Genomic DNA, 19373 nt, shown 5'->3' with positions numbered 1-19373 from the left:
TTTTTACTATATATACTAGGGTTAAAAATAATTTTAAAAATTAGTTCATCACATAAGATTAATATTAGTGAGTTGTTCCTGATTTTTGGAAATTTATTTGATTCACTAACAATTGTTAAAAGTTATAAACGTAGTTTTTTTTTTTTGAGAATTTTAGTTTAAATTCTACGTGATTTTTAGTGAATCCGATTAAAATGAGTTGCACATGAATTATGAAGCATGTAAATTTTTTTTAGGATTTTGAAGCAACAAAAGACTACAATTTTATATAAAGAAATAGTAATTTTAACGAAATACTGTTCACTCGGCAGTAACCACCCCACCAGAGCGATGTTAGTCTCTGCTCACCGTGTCAGACTGAGGCGCTGATAGACGTCTTAGTTTTGTAATTTTTTTCTATCGAGAATCTATTTACCTAAATGTTAATATTAGAAAATATAAAAAAAACTCGAGAAAAACCATAACAAGTTCCTCCATCTTCAAGGTCGACGAAGATGGAAGGTCCAGTAACTCGTATGTCGTCGAATCAAAACCTGACAACCCAGAACACACATAAATAAAGATCGACAAAATCCCTCCTCCCCTTTCGCAAAGGAAACCTGTTTACATACACAAATCACTTAACGATATGTCCGGAGGAAAAGTTTTTGGTTGTTTTGGTAAGGGAGGGACGCCCAAGGATACGTTTGATCCGTTTTCTAGGAGGCAAGTCGGACAAGTCAAAGCTGAATTGGGGCCGGCTGGCCGGGCTGGGCAATTTGCATTGTGCAAAGGTTTCGGATCCGCTGCGGCCGAACTCACCCAAAGCAGCGATGGTGTGAGACGTTATAACGAGCCGCGCCCCTGAGCTTTGCTGAGGTCTGCGCAGCGAGACGGCTGCAGTAAAGGATTGTGAACTCCACAGAAGAATGCGGTGCACTGAGACCTCGCGATGGGAAAAAGACAGCGACGGGAGCGAAACGCCAGTTCCAACGGCTCCCCGTCGTTGGCCGGCGCGGCACGGGATAGGAGAGAGGTTCCCACGCCCCTAGGAACCTCTCTCCTATCCCTTCGCGGAGACGCCGAGCGGGGAAGGAGGTGGAGGTTGCGCTCGCGTGCTCGGGCGGAAGAGGCGCGCGAGGGGCAGCGACGGAGGCGCGCGCGAGGAGGGCGACAGAAGGTTGGCGGCGACGGAGAGGGGCTCTCGGATCGCATCGCACACCCTCCCGTTTCGCCCTCAACCGGCCTCGCCTTCAAACTCCGGCGGCCGATGGCTCGGCGGTAGCAACTGCCGTAGCCTTCGGTGCTCCGCCGTACGCTATCATTCGCAAGTGAGCCGCCTTCTCTCTTCCCTTACGCGTGTTTGAGATGATGTTCGCGGAGATCTAGGTTGTTCGTTGATTCGGTGCAAAATTTTTGTGGTCGGGTAGGGGCTGCCTGGAATCGATGCGGTCTCGAGTATGTATTTTGCGGTAGGTTTTGGCTTAGAGGAGACTGGAAGGAGCCCTCGCTAGTTTTTTTTAGGCGTAAACTTCAGCTCTGATCTCTATAGACTGGTTCGAATTTTGAGATTTATTATAGTTTCCTGGGCCTAATTTTATGCTGCAGGTCAGTGTATTTGATTATTCATTCCGAACGCAAGCGAAAAGTTTCAGTGATCATACTGGCTCGAGGCAGCCTTGATATTATTAGCAAAGCTAGGGATTGAGGAAACAATATGTTCTGGATTGACGTTTGGGCTTAAATCTTCGAGCTGAGAGGCATTCTATTAAACATTTGATTTTCCAATGACGTTGGACACGAAGTATTGGTTACTTTATCTCAATTATGTGCTGATATTCTTCACATTTTCTGGCGTCTAAAAAAGATATTGATCTCTGTTAATTTGGTATTTGCAGGCCAGATAACCTTTGAGCTACCTGTGGAAGCCCAATAGAACTATCATACAAGGCTGCTGTACTGAAGATGTCTGAGTTCCTTGACCTTGAGGCCCAAGATGGGATAAGGATGCCCTGGAATGTTATTCCGGGTACAAAGCAGGAGGCTGTGAACTGTGTGATCCCTGTTTGTGCCATCTATACACCTCTGAAGTCAATTCCTGATATACCAGTCCTCCCATATTCCCTACTTTGCTGTCGCATGTGCCGTTCCACCAGTTTTCCTTTTTGTTGTAGATACCTGCATGATTGAAGAAGAAATTGGTTATTTGAAGTCTGCACTGGCACAAGCTGTAGAGCTGTTCCCAGATAATTCCCTTGTTGGATTCATTACTTTCGGTACATATATGCAGGTAACAGCTCACTGTTCTCTCGCTAATGCTCCATATAGTTGTTTTATTCAATGGTTGACTGGTTAATTTTAGTAACATATTCATTATCGGTGCATGCAGGTTCATGAATTGGGTTTTAGCTTGTTGCCAAAGTCATGTGTTCAAGGGGATAAAGGAGTTCACCAAGGAACAAATATTGGAACAAATGTGCTTCTTTGCAGGGAAGAAAATGCCCACCACCAGGGTGATCGCTGGTACTAGGGACGGTCTTTCATCTGAGAGCATCGCTAGGTTCCTGTTGCCTGCTTCTGAATGCGAGTTTGTGTTGAATTCAGTTAAGAACCAGTGGCAATAAGATAGGAAATGATATTGTCCTTACAATACAACATATACTCAATATGAAATGTTGCAATTTCATGATATGATTTCACTATATATGTAGGTTATAGAAGAAATGCAAAAGGACCCTTGGCCTGTTCCGGCTGATCAGCGTGCATCAAGATGCACCGGAGCTGCCTTAAGTGTCGGCCAATCTCCTGGGGCTGTCTTCCATTTGCTTATCAATAAGTGTAGCGGCCAATCTCCTGGTGCCGAGGTGATCTTGGATCTGATCTGAGCTTATCAGTAAACTTGGGCTGTCTTCCATTTGCTTACGCAGCATACATGCTTTGCTGTCACGAATAAATTAAATCTCTTTTGCTTGTGTAAAGACGTTCGATATGACTTCCACACTATGGATTCCAGAGTGTTATGAGATTGTTTTACTGGAACTAATCGAGATGGTGAATTTACCCGACATTTATGTTTCTACTAGCCTTCCTGGAGTATTACGTTTGAAATTGAGTTTTGCGTTGAACGATGCTTGAAAAGAGCAGTGCATGGGACATTTGATTATGCCATTTCCATTTTTAAACATTGTACGTGTTGCGAGAAACTCCATTTCAAAATCAATTTCAGTGTTAGGCACGTATAAAATACATGTACAGTGTATACGTATCATGTATTACAGTTGTATTATATGCGTCGTGGTAGTTATACAGAAATGATAGAATATTGAAAGTCTGTTGGAGAAGAGAATGGAGAAAGGAATGCTGTTGGAGTGCAGAAACGTGGAGAATGAGTCTGGAAAGGAAATCCCTTCAGGAAGTGATTTTAATTTAGGAAGAGAACGAAATGAAAGAAAGTGGTTGAGGATGATCTTACTTGGATTATCAGCTATAGTTTTCTTTGGGGAAACCGAACACATGAACTAACATAGCACGACAGAACAAAAGAACCAAAACACACATATGGTTCGTCGGAGGGTTATATTACCAAACTTCCATGATCCATGAGAGCATATCAAGTCCAAAACAAGCTAGCTTTTGAAATAGAACAAATTATTTGAAAACCATGTCCAGACATTTTTGTAGTTTCTCAGAAATATCTGGTATAGGCTAGTGTGTGTTGTATACCAACACAAAATTTTGAGTTTAGCTTATTTTCACCCAGCTTCATATGCGATATCTTAGTCAGATCAACTCAGGAGTGGCAACCATCTACTTTCAGTTTTCCAAATGGTCTGTAGTTCCCAACCCCCATCGGTTATGCTTACTTTCCAGCGATCCTTCTGCAACTCTCCAAATCCCACTGAGGCAAAGCTCCAACCGTGAATATCAAAAGATGGATGTAAACAACAGGCATTATGGTCGCATCAGCAAATGAGTACATATTATGTCATCTACAGACGTTTTGACAACATTTTGTACTGTAGCATCTCCGATGGACAAATAATTACATGTGGAGGAGACTTCACTCCGATAACAAAAGAATCGTCCTTCCCTTCTGCTGACATCATAGTTGTTAAGGTAGTGTGGCAAGACATGACGATCTACCACCTTTATCTCATTTATGGCGTGCGGTACGGTGACGTCATACACACATCGTAACGAATACATACATCATAATATAGAAGAATAGAAAATTATATTTACAAATGATAATATAAACATAGCTCATAAGTGATAGTTTAGGATTTTAGTAAATCAAAATAACAATGTAATAGCTTATTTGCTTCTTTTTTTAGTGTGCAATTGACCATCTTACGTGTCCATGGACTCAAAAGCGTAACACAGCACGACGCGGCACCATAGCTTCATTCTTATCCTCTCTATTGCCACTCTCTCAATATGGAATTTTTTATGGATTTTTTGAGTTTTTTCAAAATCAATTTGAATTTTTTGAATTCAAATTCGGTTATTGTCGCATTACAAAACCGAGCCAGACCGAGAGGGCCGGTTACCGCACATTCCGAACGGTAACCGACGCATTTTCAAACACTGGACATGACACCACAGCTTCATTCTTATCCTCTCTCTATTGCCTCTCTCTCTTGACGTGGGCGGCGGCGAGCGAGTGGGCGGACATATCTAAGCACGGGCGAGGTCCAGTTCACCGCCACACCACTATATCGTCGGTATAGTGACTATATAGCGACGCCTTATAGCTGACATCCTATAACAATTAACTTAAAAAACATCCTATAACAACAACCTATGATACATTTGCTCATGATCCATATGTACATGATATGGACTTAAAGTTCGTTCTTCTATGTACCGGTGGACTGTATGCTGTGTATCGTATTTTGGATATGGAGAACAGCCCCATGGAAACCCCACTTTTTTTTTCTTGTTCGCGGACTCGATCATCGTGCAATTGTAACTGTGTTAATGAGGTTCTTATTACCAAGAATTCACAAACGATGGACCGTTCCGGCGTATCTTCTGGCGGAACTGCTTCTTCTTTATGCACCATGCCTCGGTGAAAGTACTCACCTAAAGTTCGAGCAGCCATTAGTAAAAGTGAAACTAAATCAGCAATGAATTGAACACAAACAAAGCCCCTACATTGCTAATCATCTTTGCACCAAACTAGGCATAATCGGTGCCAAGTGCAGGAGGAACTACTCTTATTCCTTCTGAAATGTATGGCGGAAGAAGTTGGTGGAGCTCTTTCTCCAGCCTCTCTGTTGTATTACAAGGTATCCGTCAGTGCCACCGAAAATAAACATAACCCAACGAATATAAACACAATCCAGAACTAAAAAAATTATCCGCCATCATTCCATATTTGTTCCAATACCCATTAATATCTAGTAAGCAGGTCAGCATTAAAATGCATTGGAAAAATACCTGGCAAACCAGGTAAGCATGAGGATCCGACCACTTGGTTCGCTCGCCGGCCTTGCTGACACTGGCGCGGCGGTCGGTGGCGCTACATGTGCGGATGCGGACAGAGCAGGCGCGACGGGGCCGAGGAGACCGAAGCCACCAGAAGCTTTGGAACAGCCGGCCGGCCGGCCGGCGAGGCGAACCGGGACGGGGTGCGTTTGGTGCGTGGGCGTGTGGGCGTGGCTCGTGACGTGGCCGCGGACCCGTTGTTATCGGTGAGCTGCTACCACTGGACTATTTTTTTTCACTCGGTCAACTTAAAATAAAAAAAAATAGCTAAACATTTATTGCCATTTAACTTAGTTAAAGAAAATAAACTAAATAGTGATCCAAAACTATTTGGTACTGCTTGCATATGTAGGGTCGTTGACTCATTGGGCCAAGTGGTTTTTTTATTCGAGCTCAGCTGGATTTCAGGGTCCAAAATACGTGATGACACAAATTGAGTGAAGATGAAGTTTCTGATCTTTCTGTGTCTATTGCTGATTGTGCTTAATCGAAAGATTGTCCACCGCATAACCGGCTAACCAAACCGACATTTTCAGCTTCTTCCTTACACTGTTAGGTGATTTTCTTTTTCCTCTTCTCTTCTCCGACACCTTTGTGTTTATGTGTCTTTGATGATTTTTCATGATGTTCGACTCACCACCTCTCCCTGCCTATAGCCTTGTGCTGCACATAGTTAACACCGCAAACAAATGAAAAATTAAAGCTTCAATTGGAAAGTTAGACTTGAGAAACATGATTAATTTTCATCTCATTGTTCAAAGTTCCCACCATGGAGCTTAGTGAAGGCCAACATGGGCCATGCCCCCTTCAATTTTGCAAGTCATTAGATAAAGTATTGGACTTTGGTCTATGTGGTGTTTGAATATGATAAAACAACTACATCTTCTCATGAAATTCATTGCTTTCAAGTGCTGGCCCTGCTTGTTTCTTGACCGAGCTTCATCACTACCCCATGTGAGCTAATTTTGAAATCACGAGAAAAGACAACCTACAATCACGACACACGTCAATCACACGGGATGGTTTTTCTAGGGTTCTCATTCAGTCACCTTCCCCCTAAGGCCCTAACTCCCTACTTGCGATGAAGGTTGACAACACAAACTTAGTTTTTTCTTCTTGTGTGCATTAAAGATAGAAGCAAACAAGGGTAGATAAACGATTTCGCAACATTGAGCTCTCATATGCTGATAAGGATGGCAGTGGGCTGGGTCGAGTCAGGGCCTTGCGGGTTTCAGACCCGGCAAGAGGGAGGGGGGGGGGTTTCAGGTGTAGAAACCGCCCGGCGGAGCCATGGCCCCGACCTGAGTTTGCTTAAGGTACGTATCGTATTTTGCACTTGTAGGTCCCTCACGGGCCCTGAAAATCACGAGACCCATTAACTTGTTGGCCCATTCCGACACCCTTATGGCCTTCATGTAGGTATTGGGTTGGCCGACACCAACCTCGCTAGGCTTCCTCGCAAGCCACGATGTTGCTCACCAGCGTGGCGATGTCAGGAAGCGAGAGCCAGAGCCCAAGAAGGCAGTCGAGGACGCCGCCTCGCCCCTGGAACGGGACCTCTGGTGGTAGCTATCGCCCTCGATGCCTCACTCAGATCCGCTGCCCCCCGATGCCACAATAAGATTCGCCGTCACCGCCAATCATCCACTCTGGTGAGGATCTTTGGTGTGACCCCATCATGATTTAGGGCTAGTGTTAGGAGATAGGGAGGAGAGCTGGCTGAATGGGTGGCTGGGATGGGGAGTGGGGTAAAGATAAGGCTCTAGTCGTGTACATATGTATGAAAGGATAACAATGTCATCTAGAGAGGGATGAATATGCGTTTTTACAAAAATTCACTTCCTTTTACCGTTGGCCTAAACTTGTAGTGAAAAAAAGCTAATGGATTTTTCACAAACAAAAATCCTAAATGCTAGTCTCAACTAATGCACAATTACACTAAATAAGTGTAAAAGTTATAATCCTAAAGTGATAAAGATTATTCAAAAACTAGCAAAAGATATGCAAGGAAACTCTAGTTGAAAATCCTAAAAATACTATTCACCGGAGTCTCCGGGTTGACATGGATACGCTGGATTTAGAACTGATTGTACAGTATTCGGAGTCTCCGGGTTAACCCGGATACTCTGGGTTCAAAACTGATTGTATAGTATCCAGAGTATTCGGGTTAAATCCGGAACCTCCGGGTTCAGCAGAAAATAAGCTCAAAACTGAAATTAAACAATGTCTAAAGAGTTCTAGCTCAAACCAAATAAAATCGTGTATTCCAAGTGATGGTCTAAAGTATATCTACAGAGAATCTACAATCAAATTCACACGAGTAAGTAGATCGAGCAATATTCTTATAGTCTTTTAAATCCATGATTCATCACTTATGTATCTCCTATAGAATAACGTAATAACAATTCTTAATGTAATTATTAGTCTATATATATTGTCATTATTTACCCGAGCATCACCTAAAACTCATTTATCTTGATACATTTTCACTCTCCCTATTCATTTAGAGCTCATACATATCTCTCCTCCATACATCACATATGGAATAATCTACTAACAATTCTTAATAATATTGTTAGTTTATAGGTATTATCATTAATTATCAAAATTATATATAAATGCTAGATGCACTTTCAGTGTATTTTCTATAGGTGCATACTACTTGGTAAAGGTCAACAGCATAAAATTTTAAAAACCAAGGTCAACATCATTTTTTTTTTGAAGAGTTCAAAGAAGCGATAGTTTACAAACAATTGATATATCTGCATTTCACTTCACTCGTATTTCCGTGCTCAACCATTTTATTATCTTGTCTTACCCCCATCCAATTTGGTCCACTGTGTGCTATTTCTAGACATCTAGATCATTCGAGAGATTATGCCTTCCTTTTACATCAACCTCATGGACAGAGTCTCATAATAGTTCATCATCATCCATATCATGTGGTCGTTACTCAACTTCACACATCGAAAGCTGGAGTTTATGTTTAATTACTATTTACTTTGTGGTTTCATGCCTCAACATCCAGATACAAGGACAAAAACACATACTGTACTATGCAGTGCACACTACGCAGCAGGCTGATCAGCAGTCGCACTGCAGCCTAAAACCCCAAGAAATATTGGATCTCATCTATATTTCTTACATCATATATAGCGACGGGCGGACGGGCCAACCAACCCAAGGATAGAGATGAGCACAGCACCCAGCAACGCCACCCGGATCGGGTCCCGATCAGCGATCACTGACGATCGAGCTGCAGGTTGGAAGGCCCGCTACAAATGTACAAACAAGACAGCCAAATCAGCATCGTGATCATCAGAGGATGACGCACGAGTTGGGGTCATCCTCGGCGCTGTGGACGACGTACTGGGGATGCATGTGCCACGCGGGGTATAGCAGGATCGGCTTCTCCGCCTGCTGGTCTTTCTTGTCGCCGTCTTTCTTGTCCCCGTCCTTCTTCTCCTCCTTGGCCGGCCCGACGGTGAGGATTTGTGCGTGCCAGAGCTTGCGCAGCTTGTCCACGACGTTGACGGGGTCGACCAAGCCGACGACCGTCAGCTTTTGCTCCTTCATGTCCATGGAGATCGAGTCGATACCTGAGGTTTTGGGACGCAGCAGGTTCTTGTCGTCAGAGCTCAGAACAAATTCAGACACAAACAGGAAAGCACTAGCGGATTGCAGTGAAATTCTGTTTCAATAGTAACCTAACAGTTCAAACGCATCGCAGCCGGCGCTAAAATACGCGATCAAAACGAATTCTGTTCAAGTTGACCATTTTGAGCAGGTAAAAGGAAGGAGGCAATCAAGTACCAGGGAGAGTGGTGACTGCTTTCAGCGCCTTCTGCTTCTGCTTGTCGTCGTGCAGGTCCAGCTTCAGCACCATCTTCTGCAGCCGGACAAACAACGATCCAGTTAAGCAAACGGGCATGAGCCATCAAGAGCTGGAAAATTGCAGACAACAGCTGCGGATCAAGCAAGAATTCTCAGGTGGTTGATTACCTTGGCGGCCATAGCCTACCCAACTGGGACTGATCCTTGTACCCTCCTGAACAAAGCTGCCGGCCTTTATGTCTGCCGGCCTTTGCTATACGGAGTCAGCAATGCTTACGCCACAAAACAAATCGACTGAGTCGCGATGCCGTGGTGCTCTGTCTCGGGCTCTCGGCGGTGAATTCGATGGGCAACGAACAAGGCTTAGTATCTGGGACGGCAAGGGAGATCGAAGGCAACTCGGATTTATAGCAGGGTGGAGGCCGTGGGACCGGCCGGTCTTAGATTTTGATGATGCAAGGTGAAACTAAAAACAAAGTTTATTGAAACATAAAAAAATAATTAATAGATAAATTATAAAATGATTTTTAGTGTATTAAAAAATATTTTCGGTAAACACTTAAATATATTTTACGGGGTCGGATGGGCAAGGACGTAATCTACCACATGGCGCCCGAAGGAGGCAAGGGTCATGGCCGAGGGCATGCTAAGGAAGTCAAACAGATGCTCTAGCATGGCGCTAGCACCCACCAGCGTCAGCGCTGCGTACACTGACGCCGATGATAACGCGACATTGTTGGCGTGGGTGGAGGAGGTGGCGATGGCCTTCGTTAGCAAAGGCACGAGATGCTTGGCAAGGCGGAAAGCAGGGCCATCCGTCTGTCCGGAGAGGCGACGTAGGAGGCATATTAGGACTGCACGAGAGGAAACGATTTCATCGATAATTCGACTTCTCTGCGCATAAGAGGATTGCTAATTTAGGCCGCTGCTGACCTACTGTGAAGAAACCAAACCAGCAAAGTTGCTTTCTTTTAGACTGATCAAAGATCAAAACCCATACACGATCATGTAACTGTGGCTGCCAGTCGATTAGAATTTAGATTGTTGTATTTTGTTAGGTCAATAGTAAAATACCCGTGCGTTGCAACGGTCCTAAAATTTTACACCCAACTATTTAATTTCTCATAGAATTCATTACAACTAATCAAAATATATTGATGAATGTGTCCTCGCCATAGATTAAGATGGTTTGCTGATCTCTGTGTCAACTCAAATAGAAACATGGTACTACTGTGCACTTCGCTATTGAAGATCAAACAAGGCAATATGCAATTGATGTTCAAAAAGAAAAATGCCCACGTAATGTTGGCCAGCCATCAATCAAGTTCATAACCCAAAATGATCTATAGCACCTAAAACATTTTGGTCATGACATAATAAAACGAACAACTTATTTTTGATCTTTTTTCCACATAGATATGTTTGATTCTGACAACTATCTCGCAGTGCATGCTTGATCCAGATCCCAGCTTTAAGCACTAATAAGCAATTATGTCAAAATATTTTCCATGATCTAAGAATCAAAATACATTCAAAGATTAAACTAATGCATTAGATAGCTAGCCATGTTGACATACAGTTTACTAGCCTACCGGAGGTCACGGTTGCATCACATAAGGCAAATTCATCATGTTTGCTTCTCCCATCACTTTCCTGGACAGCCTTATAGCATGCCAGGCTGCAGAGCGAAAGCTTCGTCTTGGAGTCACGGTACTTGTATGGGTTTGTGCATGATGGGTCCGCACATTTCTATTACTTATATGGATAACTGATAAAATGAAATAAAATAAGGAGAATGAAATATAAGTAAAATGACCAGCAAAGTTAATCAACTTGTGGGTGCTCTAATTGAAATGATTGAAAGCGCAAAAAATAAGTAATAGAGCAATAAGTGACCTGACAGGTTTGGAGTTAAATATGCTTGGAAGCCCCATATTCTCAGGGAAAGTAACCACAGTTCCTTGTGGCCCTATGACAGTCTGGATGAAGTTTTTTCTGTATTCTTCTAATCTTGCTTGCTTTTCTTGAGAAAAAGGAGGGAACCAGAAAGATGATGTTCTTGCAACGTATAGGGAAATACAGCTACTGCAATACTTCAGGAATCTGTACCTTCTCTTCCCGTTCTTTCTGTTTCTTCTCTTCCTTTTTGTTCTCAGAATCAATATCCAGTATTTTCCTCATTGCTTCAGCCTATGCAATTTGAGTTAGTAAAATAGGGTGGCCCAACTAAAATCCGTACACAGCTATGAACTAAAAGCACAAAGGAAAACCTGTTGTTCCTTCTCTGCCTTCTCAACTTGCATGTTACGTCCTAATTCCATAATCACGTCATTAAATATAATCATGCACCATAAATATCATGTCTAATTGTTAAGTGCTTGTTATTATTTTTTTAGTATAAAAATTTCTAAGTATTCTGAAATATTGACGTTAGATTTTTTTTCCTTTAGTTTAAACACTACTTATGCGTTGTGGGTGAATCCATTCAAATTAGGTTTATCTCGTTTTGTAAACGTGGCACAAAAGTTCCTAGAATTTTGGAGCACTAGAGCACCACAGTTTGGGTTAATGAAAAGAGAAAAACGAAATAGGGAGAGAAAGAAAAGAAATTTTCAGCTGCAATAGTTTTCTTTCTCTAGCGAGTGGGATCCACTTAAGATTGCCCACCACCTTTCTCTCTCCCTCAGCTGCAGCCCCACCCCCCTCACTTCTCCCCCACGCCACTCGATCCCTCACTCTTTCTCTTACTCCCACCGAGCCAGCAGCAAGGGCAGCAGCTCTCCTCTCCCACTCTCTTCCATTTCTCCCCCAAATCCCACCTCAAGCAGCGAGATTCGAGATATGCATGTGGTACCTTTATTTTTTCCTCATCCCTAGCTTCCCATCCATCCAAATTTCAATCGCATGCATGAAGTTTCGGGTGATTTTCAAATCAATTTCGTCACCTCGTCTCCACTGAAATTTCAACAGCCTTCTATCTCTTCTCCAAGCTCTTTTTCCTCTGATTTCTTCCCCAACCGACGGTCACCAACCTTGACAAAAATGTTGGGTAATTTCTCTAAGTTTCCCATGGTGGAATAGAAGAATTAGTTTGGCTTTGGATGGTTTTTGCAGCGACATTCTTGCTTTTGTGAAACACCGTTTTGTTCTTGATGAAATGGAGCTAGTACGAGATGTTTGAATGAGCAAGAGCTAGTGATTTGTGTTGGTAGAGTGTGTATATTAGGTTTATAATCTATGCATTAGTTCCAATACATCCTTATGTGGGTAGACGTTAACATGTAAGTCGAATCGATCGAAGAATCGTCGAAAAACTCGTGTTTTCCTACAACCCGGAGGTTTCGGGTTACAACCTTGAGGTTCTGGGTTAACCCAACTAATTTTTAATAGAGGAACCCCATCCGGAGGTTCACCTGAGGTTCCGGTACCCGTTGTTTCCGAGTTCAATTCGGACCCTCCGGATTCTACTGTTCATAAGGCATTTTTTTTTAAATTTATTGATATCTTGTAAATTTCATAATTAATTCATACGAATTTAAAAAATTATGAAACTAGTTGAGTTAGCTTTGTATGAGTATTAAATATATTTTAAAATTTTTTGGAACTCCATAAATACTTTTTGATAATTAATTAATTATTTAAATGTGTTTTTGCTTAATTAAATCATAGTTAATTAATGCGAAGTACTAAAATTATGAAACCACTTGAAAAATTCATTTTATGATCATTTCTATGTAGAAAAAATATACTTGGTATTGAAGTGCTATTTAAATTGTGAAGCTCATTTAATCTTGATAGCTAGCTTAATTATGATCCTTTTTTAATAGATCTTAAATAAATCTTTTATACCATGAGCTTTCATACCTCAATTCATATGATTCTTGTTGTATCATATTCTTTACTCAGAACCTCATATCCCATTCAATTTTTATGGCATTTGATGCATGTATCATAGCATTTCGTCACGTTAATTGTGATGCACCGTTATTTCTTTTAGCGATCGACGAACCAGAGAGCGACAAGAGTATTCTTGAGGTGGAACCTGATTGTGATATGGTGTGTGAAGCACTTGAGCAAGACAAGCATCTAAGCATGTTGCACCCATTACTTTGATCATATGTTGTCTTTAATTTGATAAAATATGCTATATGCATGTCACTTATGTTAGTTAGTCGAGATCGAGTTTTTTTGGAGTAGATACTAATTATTGTATTATCATTCCTTGGTATTATTATCCTTTGATCCATTGTAACCCCGGGGAAAAGCACTTAATGGTCTAATTTAAAATGAGTATATTATGCTTAGCAAGGTTTAGGTAATTGGTAGAAGTCAAACGGTGGTTCAATTATCTTTCACGAGATTAGGGATTACTCTTATTTCACAAATACAATGATGATAATGGGATGTGTAAGTCAGTGAGTATGATACGAGATTTGGGCGGGCAACAGGAATGGCTTGAGAAGGAAGTCTCGGATGCAATAGGCTCGCTTGAATCGATTAAATATCGTTCGTTGTTGTAGTCGGTTTTAGCACTTTCCGTACTTACCACATATCGATATAATAGTAGATAAGTCAAATACCTTTTATAGCTGTGACCTTTTATCTTGTGGGTCTATGGTGTTGTGGGTATAATAGCCTTGTAGAGGTAACATCGTAAAGGTGTTATGAGCATAATAGGCTTGTATAGGTATCTAGTTTGCTTAAGGAGTAATTCTAGTTACCTCCATATCTTTATGCGTAAATAGGATGCTCCGGAGTAGTCATAGTGGACCTCCGTACATATAGGTGTATGTTCAAATGGTCGGGGCTCAATTGGAAAAAGTTGGCACGGGTACCCTCTTATGTGCACTTTAGTAGGTGACACAAGCAGAATAGTTCTCGTGTCGTGTGGGTAAAGATATACCCCTAAAGCTGTAAAAATAATTCAAATTATCATGCCCTCGGTTATGAGAATGCTTCTGTCTATTTGCATCAATCACAGAGTTTCGATATCGGGAAATGGATGGTGTTGTTGATGGAGAGTTGATATGGTACAAGTTATAGCTTTGTTATGTTGAAGATCTCAGGATACAATGGTGTTTTGGTTAAGTAGATGCTTACACTTGAGTTTACATCACTTTTGCATACGAAGTTACTTAACCTTTGTGATCGAGTCCTTACTAATTACTCATATACATTCTCCTTGAAATCGGGCTATTTATAAGTATCCATTATGGATTAAGTCAGCAAAGGAGACACCATATTAGTGGCGGCTGCTCAACAAGCATCACTAATGTCCTATCAATGACGGATCCAATAAGGATGCATCACTAATATGACTACTGATCGGGACTAGGTATAGACATATCACTAATAAGTGATCATTAATGACAGATCATAACATGACTTATCACTGATGATAATAGTAACAGATCATCCTAGGCCAGTCACAAAATGGTGTAGAAACTTCTAGGAGCGAGAGCTGAATCTTCTAAGTCATTCTTGGCCTCGCAAAATCCTCTTAACCCGACAAAGTGGGGGAGGAATGGATACAACTTTTTCTGTAGATGTCGTAGAGTCAAAAAATATCAAAATCAGAGTTTGTATGCAAAAGTTATGCCCGTTTACCAAATGCACTCTGTGTCACCTATCAAATTATAACTCTCGACGATATTTGGCAAAATTAGTCATTAGTGATGGGTCATGGTTATGATGCGTTACTAATGACCTTTGGTAAAGAAAGTTAGGATAAAATATCCGGTTTCAAGATTACAACCTGTTACTAATATTCAGTCAATAGTGATGAGTCACAGTTATGACCCATCACTAATGACTGAACATTAATGAGGAGTCACGGTTATGACCCGTCACTATATTATTAGTGATCGATAAGAGTGATGGGTACATGACCCGTCATTAATGCTAGTTATTATCTGTCACTAATGATTTTTTTCATGTACTATTTTCAGGTGAGAAAGATTGAGTTTTTTGCTACTTTACGCGTGTGTTGTTATTTTAGGTGGCGTCGTATGGCAAACGACTAACCATCTTTTGTCGTTATGTAACTTATTCTGCTACGTAACTACTCTAATAAATATTCGAGTTATATATTTTGTTGTAAAATTTAATCTACTTAAAGACTTGTAACTTAATTTAATTACCCAGTCTTTATTATATCTTATGATGATGTGCTTTTTGTAAAGGCGTGTGTTTCGATCCTGAAAGTAAACATATGCCGGGACTAACAGAATGTTATTCTGGTTAATCATTATATACGTGATTATAAAAAATGATCGTCCTAATGATTAGTTCAAACATTATTTGAACGGTTCCTCACATTACTTCTTACGTCTCTGAGCAGCCTCTACTTTTTTTTATTGTATAATTGCCCATTCATTGCAACGAAAAACCAATGTGCGCACTCAAATAAATATGCATGAAGAATTTTACTGCCTACAAGACGATGTCAGTTTATACACAACGAAATTTTTTAAGAAGTTGACTTTGAATGCCCTTAAGTTATTTTGCTTAGTTGTATTACAAAAGATGGTTCCTTGTTTTGTTTATGTGCAACCAAAGTTAACTTTTGTGTTACACATAGAACTGTATCCTAAGGTACCAATCACTTTAGTCAAACCTGATCTCCATCTCTGAAAGTCTACCTAATCTCCCATTTTTTAAACACCTCTAATCTCATGGATGTATATTGAGTTGATCTCAAATGCATAACTACCTAATTACATGATGCATTGTTCGCTACAGACTCATGTAACATGTAGTAACAATAGTAGTGATAAGTAACAGCATGATAACTACGTTTATTGAAATTTTAACCTTGTTCACCACATACTCATATAACATATAGTAGCAACAATAATGATAATTCAAACGTGCATATGAAACCACTATTGATTAAGTAATTTTAACAAAGAAAATCTTGCCAGCAACAAAAAAATTGGAAATAGAAATAATAAGCACTTCTTTTAGGTCTCAGGCCTATTTCCAACTATTTAGTTGCATGAAATAAGTTTCTGGCTTATGTTATAACTCACTTTTTTCCTCAAGAAATACTCTCCTGGATCATAAAATCAAACTACTGACACGACATAAGATTTTATATGCAAAAAATAGTAACGAACAAGGCAAAATAATAGAGCATAACAAGTATTTTCGATCAACACACACAACCCAAAAGAAATAGCAAACTTGAGATCCAATAGATCAAGATGATGCATAGATGCAATAATGAAATCATTTAAGCATTTTTCATGTGCTTACACTTCAACTAAGTTGCCTGTATTTGTTTACATTTCTCTCCAATGGTCATAGATGCAAAAGGATAACATAATACAAACACATGATTTAATTGCTCAAGTTATCGCATTTGTGTTATTTGCAGAACAACTTTAAGACTATTTAACCCATGTCTATCATCAATTGCTTAAGATATACAATAGAATAATGTTACTGCTAGTTTTCTTATCGAAAAAAGATAAGACATGTATGAACAAGCTACGACTATTGCAAACTATTCACAACACTCAAGCTGGGAGATCTAGGTAATTGGATTAAAAAAATACAACTCTATTAAAGTTCTACAACACAGAAATGGCTTTTCTCAAATGGACTGAATACAGATCTCGATTTCAAAAGAATATCTCATTGTAATATTATTTACCCTTTCATCTAAAATGACCATAGCAAGAGCAGAGCATAGCAAATCAATCTGTCCGCTTCCTCAGTGACGGGCTCTCAACCTGAAACTAGCACAAGAGTGAACAATTTTGCATCAGATCCACCACACATCAATCCAATCAAGTAAACCATATATTGAATTAACCACATATTCCACCTCAAACTCAAGCACTAACCCCAGATCTAACCATACACGAATGCGGCAACTACTGTGACTACCAAGTGAATCAGACACTTCCAACTTGCAAAATCAACAAATCAGCTCCCACAAATTGCTGCATTCGTCCATAATCAGCCCGTGAGTCATTAGTGGTCTCATGTGTCAACATACCAAAGTCGAGCATTTAGATCCGTACTTGCGAATGTTGGATGGCTGAGACAACGGCTTTAGTCCAATGAATTGCGTCCACCTCGGCTGCAGTTGAGGAGCGGCAGTTGCCGAGTGCGGCGACGGATCTTCACTCCAAGTAACTGGCGAATGATCTGCACTCCAGACAGCAACGATGGCTGCTTTGCACTCCAGACAGTAGTGGCGGCTCTTCACACGTGCGCGCTGGCCACCATTCTCTGTTGCAGGCCATCCCTACTGACAGCTCCACCTCGGCACAAATCTATGTGGAGACGAAGTGACTGATGGAGGGCGGAAGATCAAGGGGATGAAACGAAATTAGGGAGAGATATGGCGGAGTGGGATGGGAGACGGCCAGGCGAGGGCTTCAGAACAGGTGAGGGAGCGGGCGCCTCTAGGAACCGGACCTCACCGACCTTCTCGCAAGATGGTATGGACCCGTCGATGCGGTGCAGCGACGAACTGGGGTGGCGCGGCATGGTGGGTTCCTCGGCGGCCTGGGGAGGTTGATGTCGTCAATAGCTTGAGGGAGATCAGGAGCGGAGTGGTACTCGCTGGCCGGCTAGAGGTCAGAGTCATCGGTGACGGAGAGGAGCTCGGGGCCGGTGGGTGCCTCAGTGACTTGGTGGTGCTACTCCCCTCATCACAGCTAGAGGGATGGGAGAGAGAGAAGTCCGGCCTAGAAAGACACTTCCATGGCTTCCACCCTAGCCTCATCGCACCGGGGGACAAAGATCTCATCGGTGAGTGGTGGTGGCGTCTGGATCTTGTGCGCGCGTGCGGGCGAGCGGGCAGGTGGCGAGCAAATCGGTGGGAAGGGGTGGGACCCTCCACATCGGTTGCAACGAGGGAAGGGAGTGGTTGGGGGATTGTGAGATAGGGAGTATTGAGGGGTGGTGGCAATGACGATGCGGGACGACGAAGGAATGAAGGGGCATGGCTAGCGGGGAATGGAGCGGAAGCGGGAGTGAGGAGCGAAATGAAAACGACGGAATAGAAAAGACACTACGTTCTTTTGATAGCCGAAGGGCAGGCCCTAGTGGGACGGCACTGGCGCATCAACGTCGCGGCTGCGGACTGACGACTTCCCGACTCACCACCACTGATAGGGCAACGTGAAAAACTCCGGTTCTTGCAGGAAGCCGCGACGAAGGCAGGCAGTTGCCGGGTTGCTCGAATGGAGCCGAGTCGTGCGATGCATTTGTTGGCGAACCCGGCGAGCCCCTGTCGCCGGCGAGAACCGGAACCACACTAGAACGCAAGGAACGCACACGAACACCTGGAACACGAACTCATTTTTTTGCTGCAATGACTGGCAGCTTTTTTGGGTTTGTATTCGCAATTAAATAGAACAAATGACCTCCTAAACTCGGCAGCTAACTACCCTACATGCGCGGCATGAACGTCAAACTGATCGAGCCATTCCACGACCTCGCCATGCCGCGCACTCCTCCCTGAAGACTAGGACACGACGCGCTCCGCATGAACTGGCATGCGTCGAGCTTACTGACATGCCGGGCTTGAGCTATCTAGCCGGCTTATTGGAATCCAAAGCTAAGACACGAACAGCACAGGATTACAAGCAACAGCGTTAACGAAACCGTTGTGTGGCCTAGTCGATGATTACGTAGCCTGGAATGTTGGATGTTTTGGAGTTTTTTTTTTGGTTCACTCTCTCTGTTCCGGCGCTCAGTACGGAGCACCTTCAGCTTGCGGCCGGACTCCACCTCCGCCGCGTTCTTGAAACTCCTGATCGCCGCCGGCGCCTGATCCTTCCTGGACAGAAGCCACAGCCACATGAAGCGGCTCATGTCATCCACCAGCAGTAGAAAGTACCGGTTCCCGCTCGGCGTTGTCGGTGAGATCGGCCCGTAGATGTCACCGTGAACCAGGTCGAGGCCGCCCATGGCTCGTCGTCGCGCCTGTTCCGGGAACGGGTTGCGTCGCTGCTTGCCCACCAAGCAGCTATCACACACTTGATCGACGTGATCAATGTGCGGCAGGCCCCGCACCATGTTCCCGGCCATGAGCTTGCGCAGCGCCCGGA

The 19373-nt window shown here is 42.5% G+C and overlaps 2 protein-coding genes and 1 long non-coding RNA gene across 10 annotated transcripts; 1 reads left to right on the top strand and 2 right to left on the bottom strand.

The window, feature by feature from the left end:
* Positions 1–212: 212 nt before the first annotated feature.
* LOC133925197 (protein transport protein SEC23 B-like) lies at positions 213–3055 on the top strand. 8 transcript variants are annotated; one of them, XR_009910913.1, is made up of 6 exons: positions 213–1310; positions 1410–1451; positions 1588–1783; positions 1878–2269; positions 2369–2582; positions 2691–3055. XR_009910913.1 is itself a non-coding variant. In XM_062371080.1 (4 exons), exons 2-4 carry the CDS (start codon positions 1945–1947, stop codon positions 2507–2509), a joined length of 345 nt encoding a protein of 114 aa, XP_062227064.1. In that variant the 5' UTR covers positions 505–1310; positions 1878–1944; the 3' UTR covers positions 2510–2681. The 8 variants fall into 8 exon arrangements, 1 of the variants encoding a protein (XP_062227064.1); XR_009910911.1 differs by lacking the exon at positions 1410–1451 and having other exon boundaries at positions 502–1310; XR_009910915.1 differs by lacking the exons at positions 1410–1451; positions 1588–1783 and having other exon boundaries at positions 504–1310; positions 1878–2043; positions 2154–2269.
* A 5378-nt stretch (positions 3056–8433) lies between these two features.
* LOC133925196 (heavy metal-associated isoprenylated plant protein 39-like) lies at positions 8434–9692 on the bottom strand. The gene is made up of 3 exons (XM_062371078.1): positions 9472–9692; positions 9283–9358; positions 8434–9068 (listed from the first exon to the last, which is right to left on the bottom strand). Exons 1-3 carry the CDS (start codon positions 9481–9483, stop codon positions 8788–8790), a joined length of 369 nt encoding a protein of 122 aa, XP_062227062.1. The 5' UTR covers positions 9484–9692; the 3' UTR covers positions 8434–8787.
* A 7001-nt stretch (positions 9693–16693) lies between these two features.
* LOC133923706 (uncharacterized) lies at positions 16694–18478 on the bottom strand. Its single transcript, XR_009910654.1, has 2 exons — positions 17743–18478; positions 16694–17607 (listed from the first exon to the last, which is right to left on the bottom strand). It is a non-coding gene; the product is annotated as an uncharacterized LOC133923706 (long non-coding RNA).
* Positions 18479–19373: the final 895 nt, after the last annotated feature.

This window comes from Phragmites australis, chromosome 7 (assembly GCF_958298935.1).
Source record: "Phragmites australis chromosome 7, lpPhrAust1.1, whole genome shotgun sequence".
Taxonomy (NCBI): domain Eukaryota; kingdom Viridiplantae; phylum Streptophyta; class Magnoliopsida; order Poales; family Poaceae; genus Phragmites; species Phragmites australis.
Note: the sequence above shows the minus strand (reverse complement) of the source record. Positions and strands in the feature narration are given on the sequence as shown.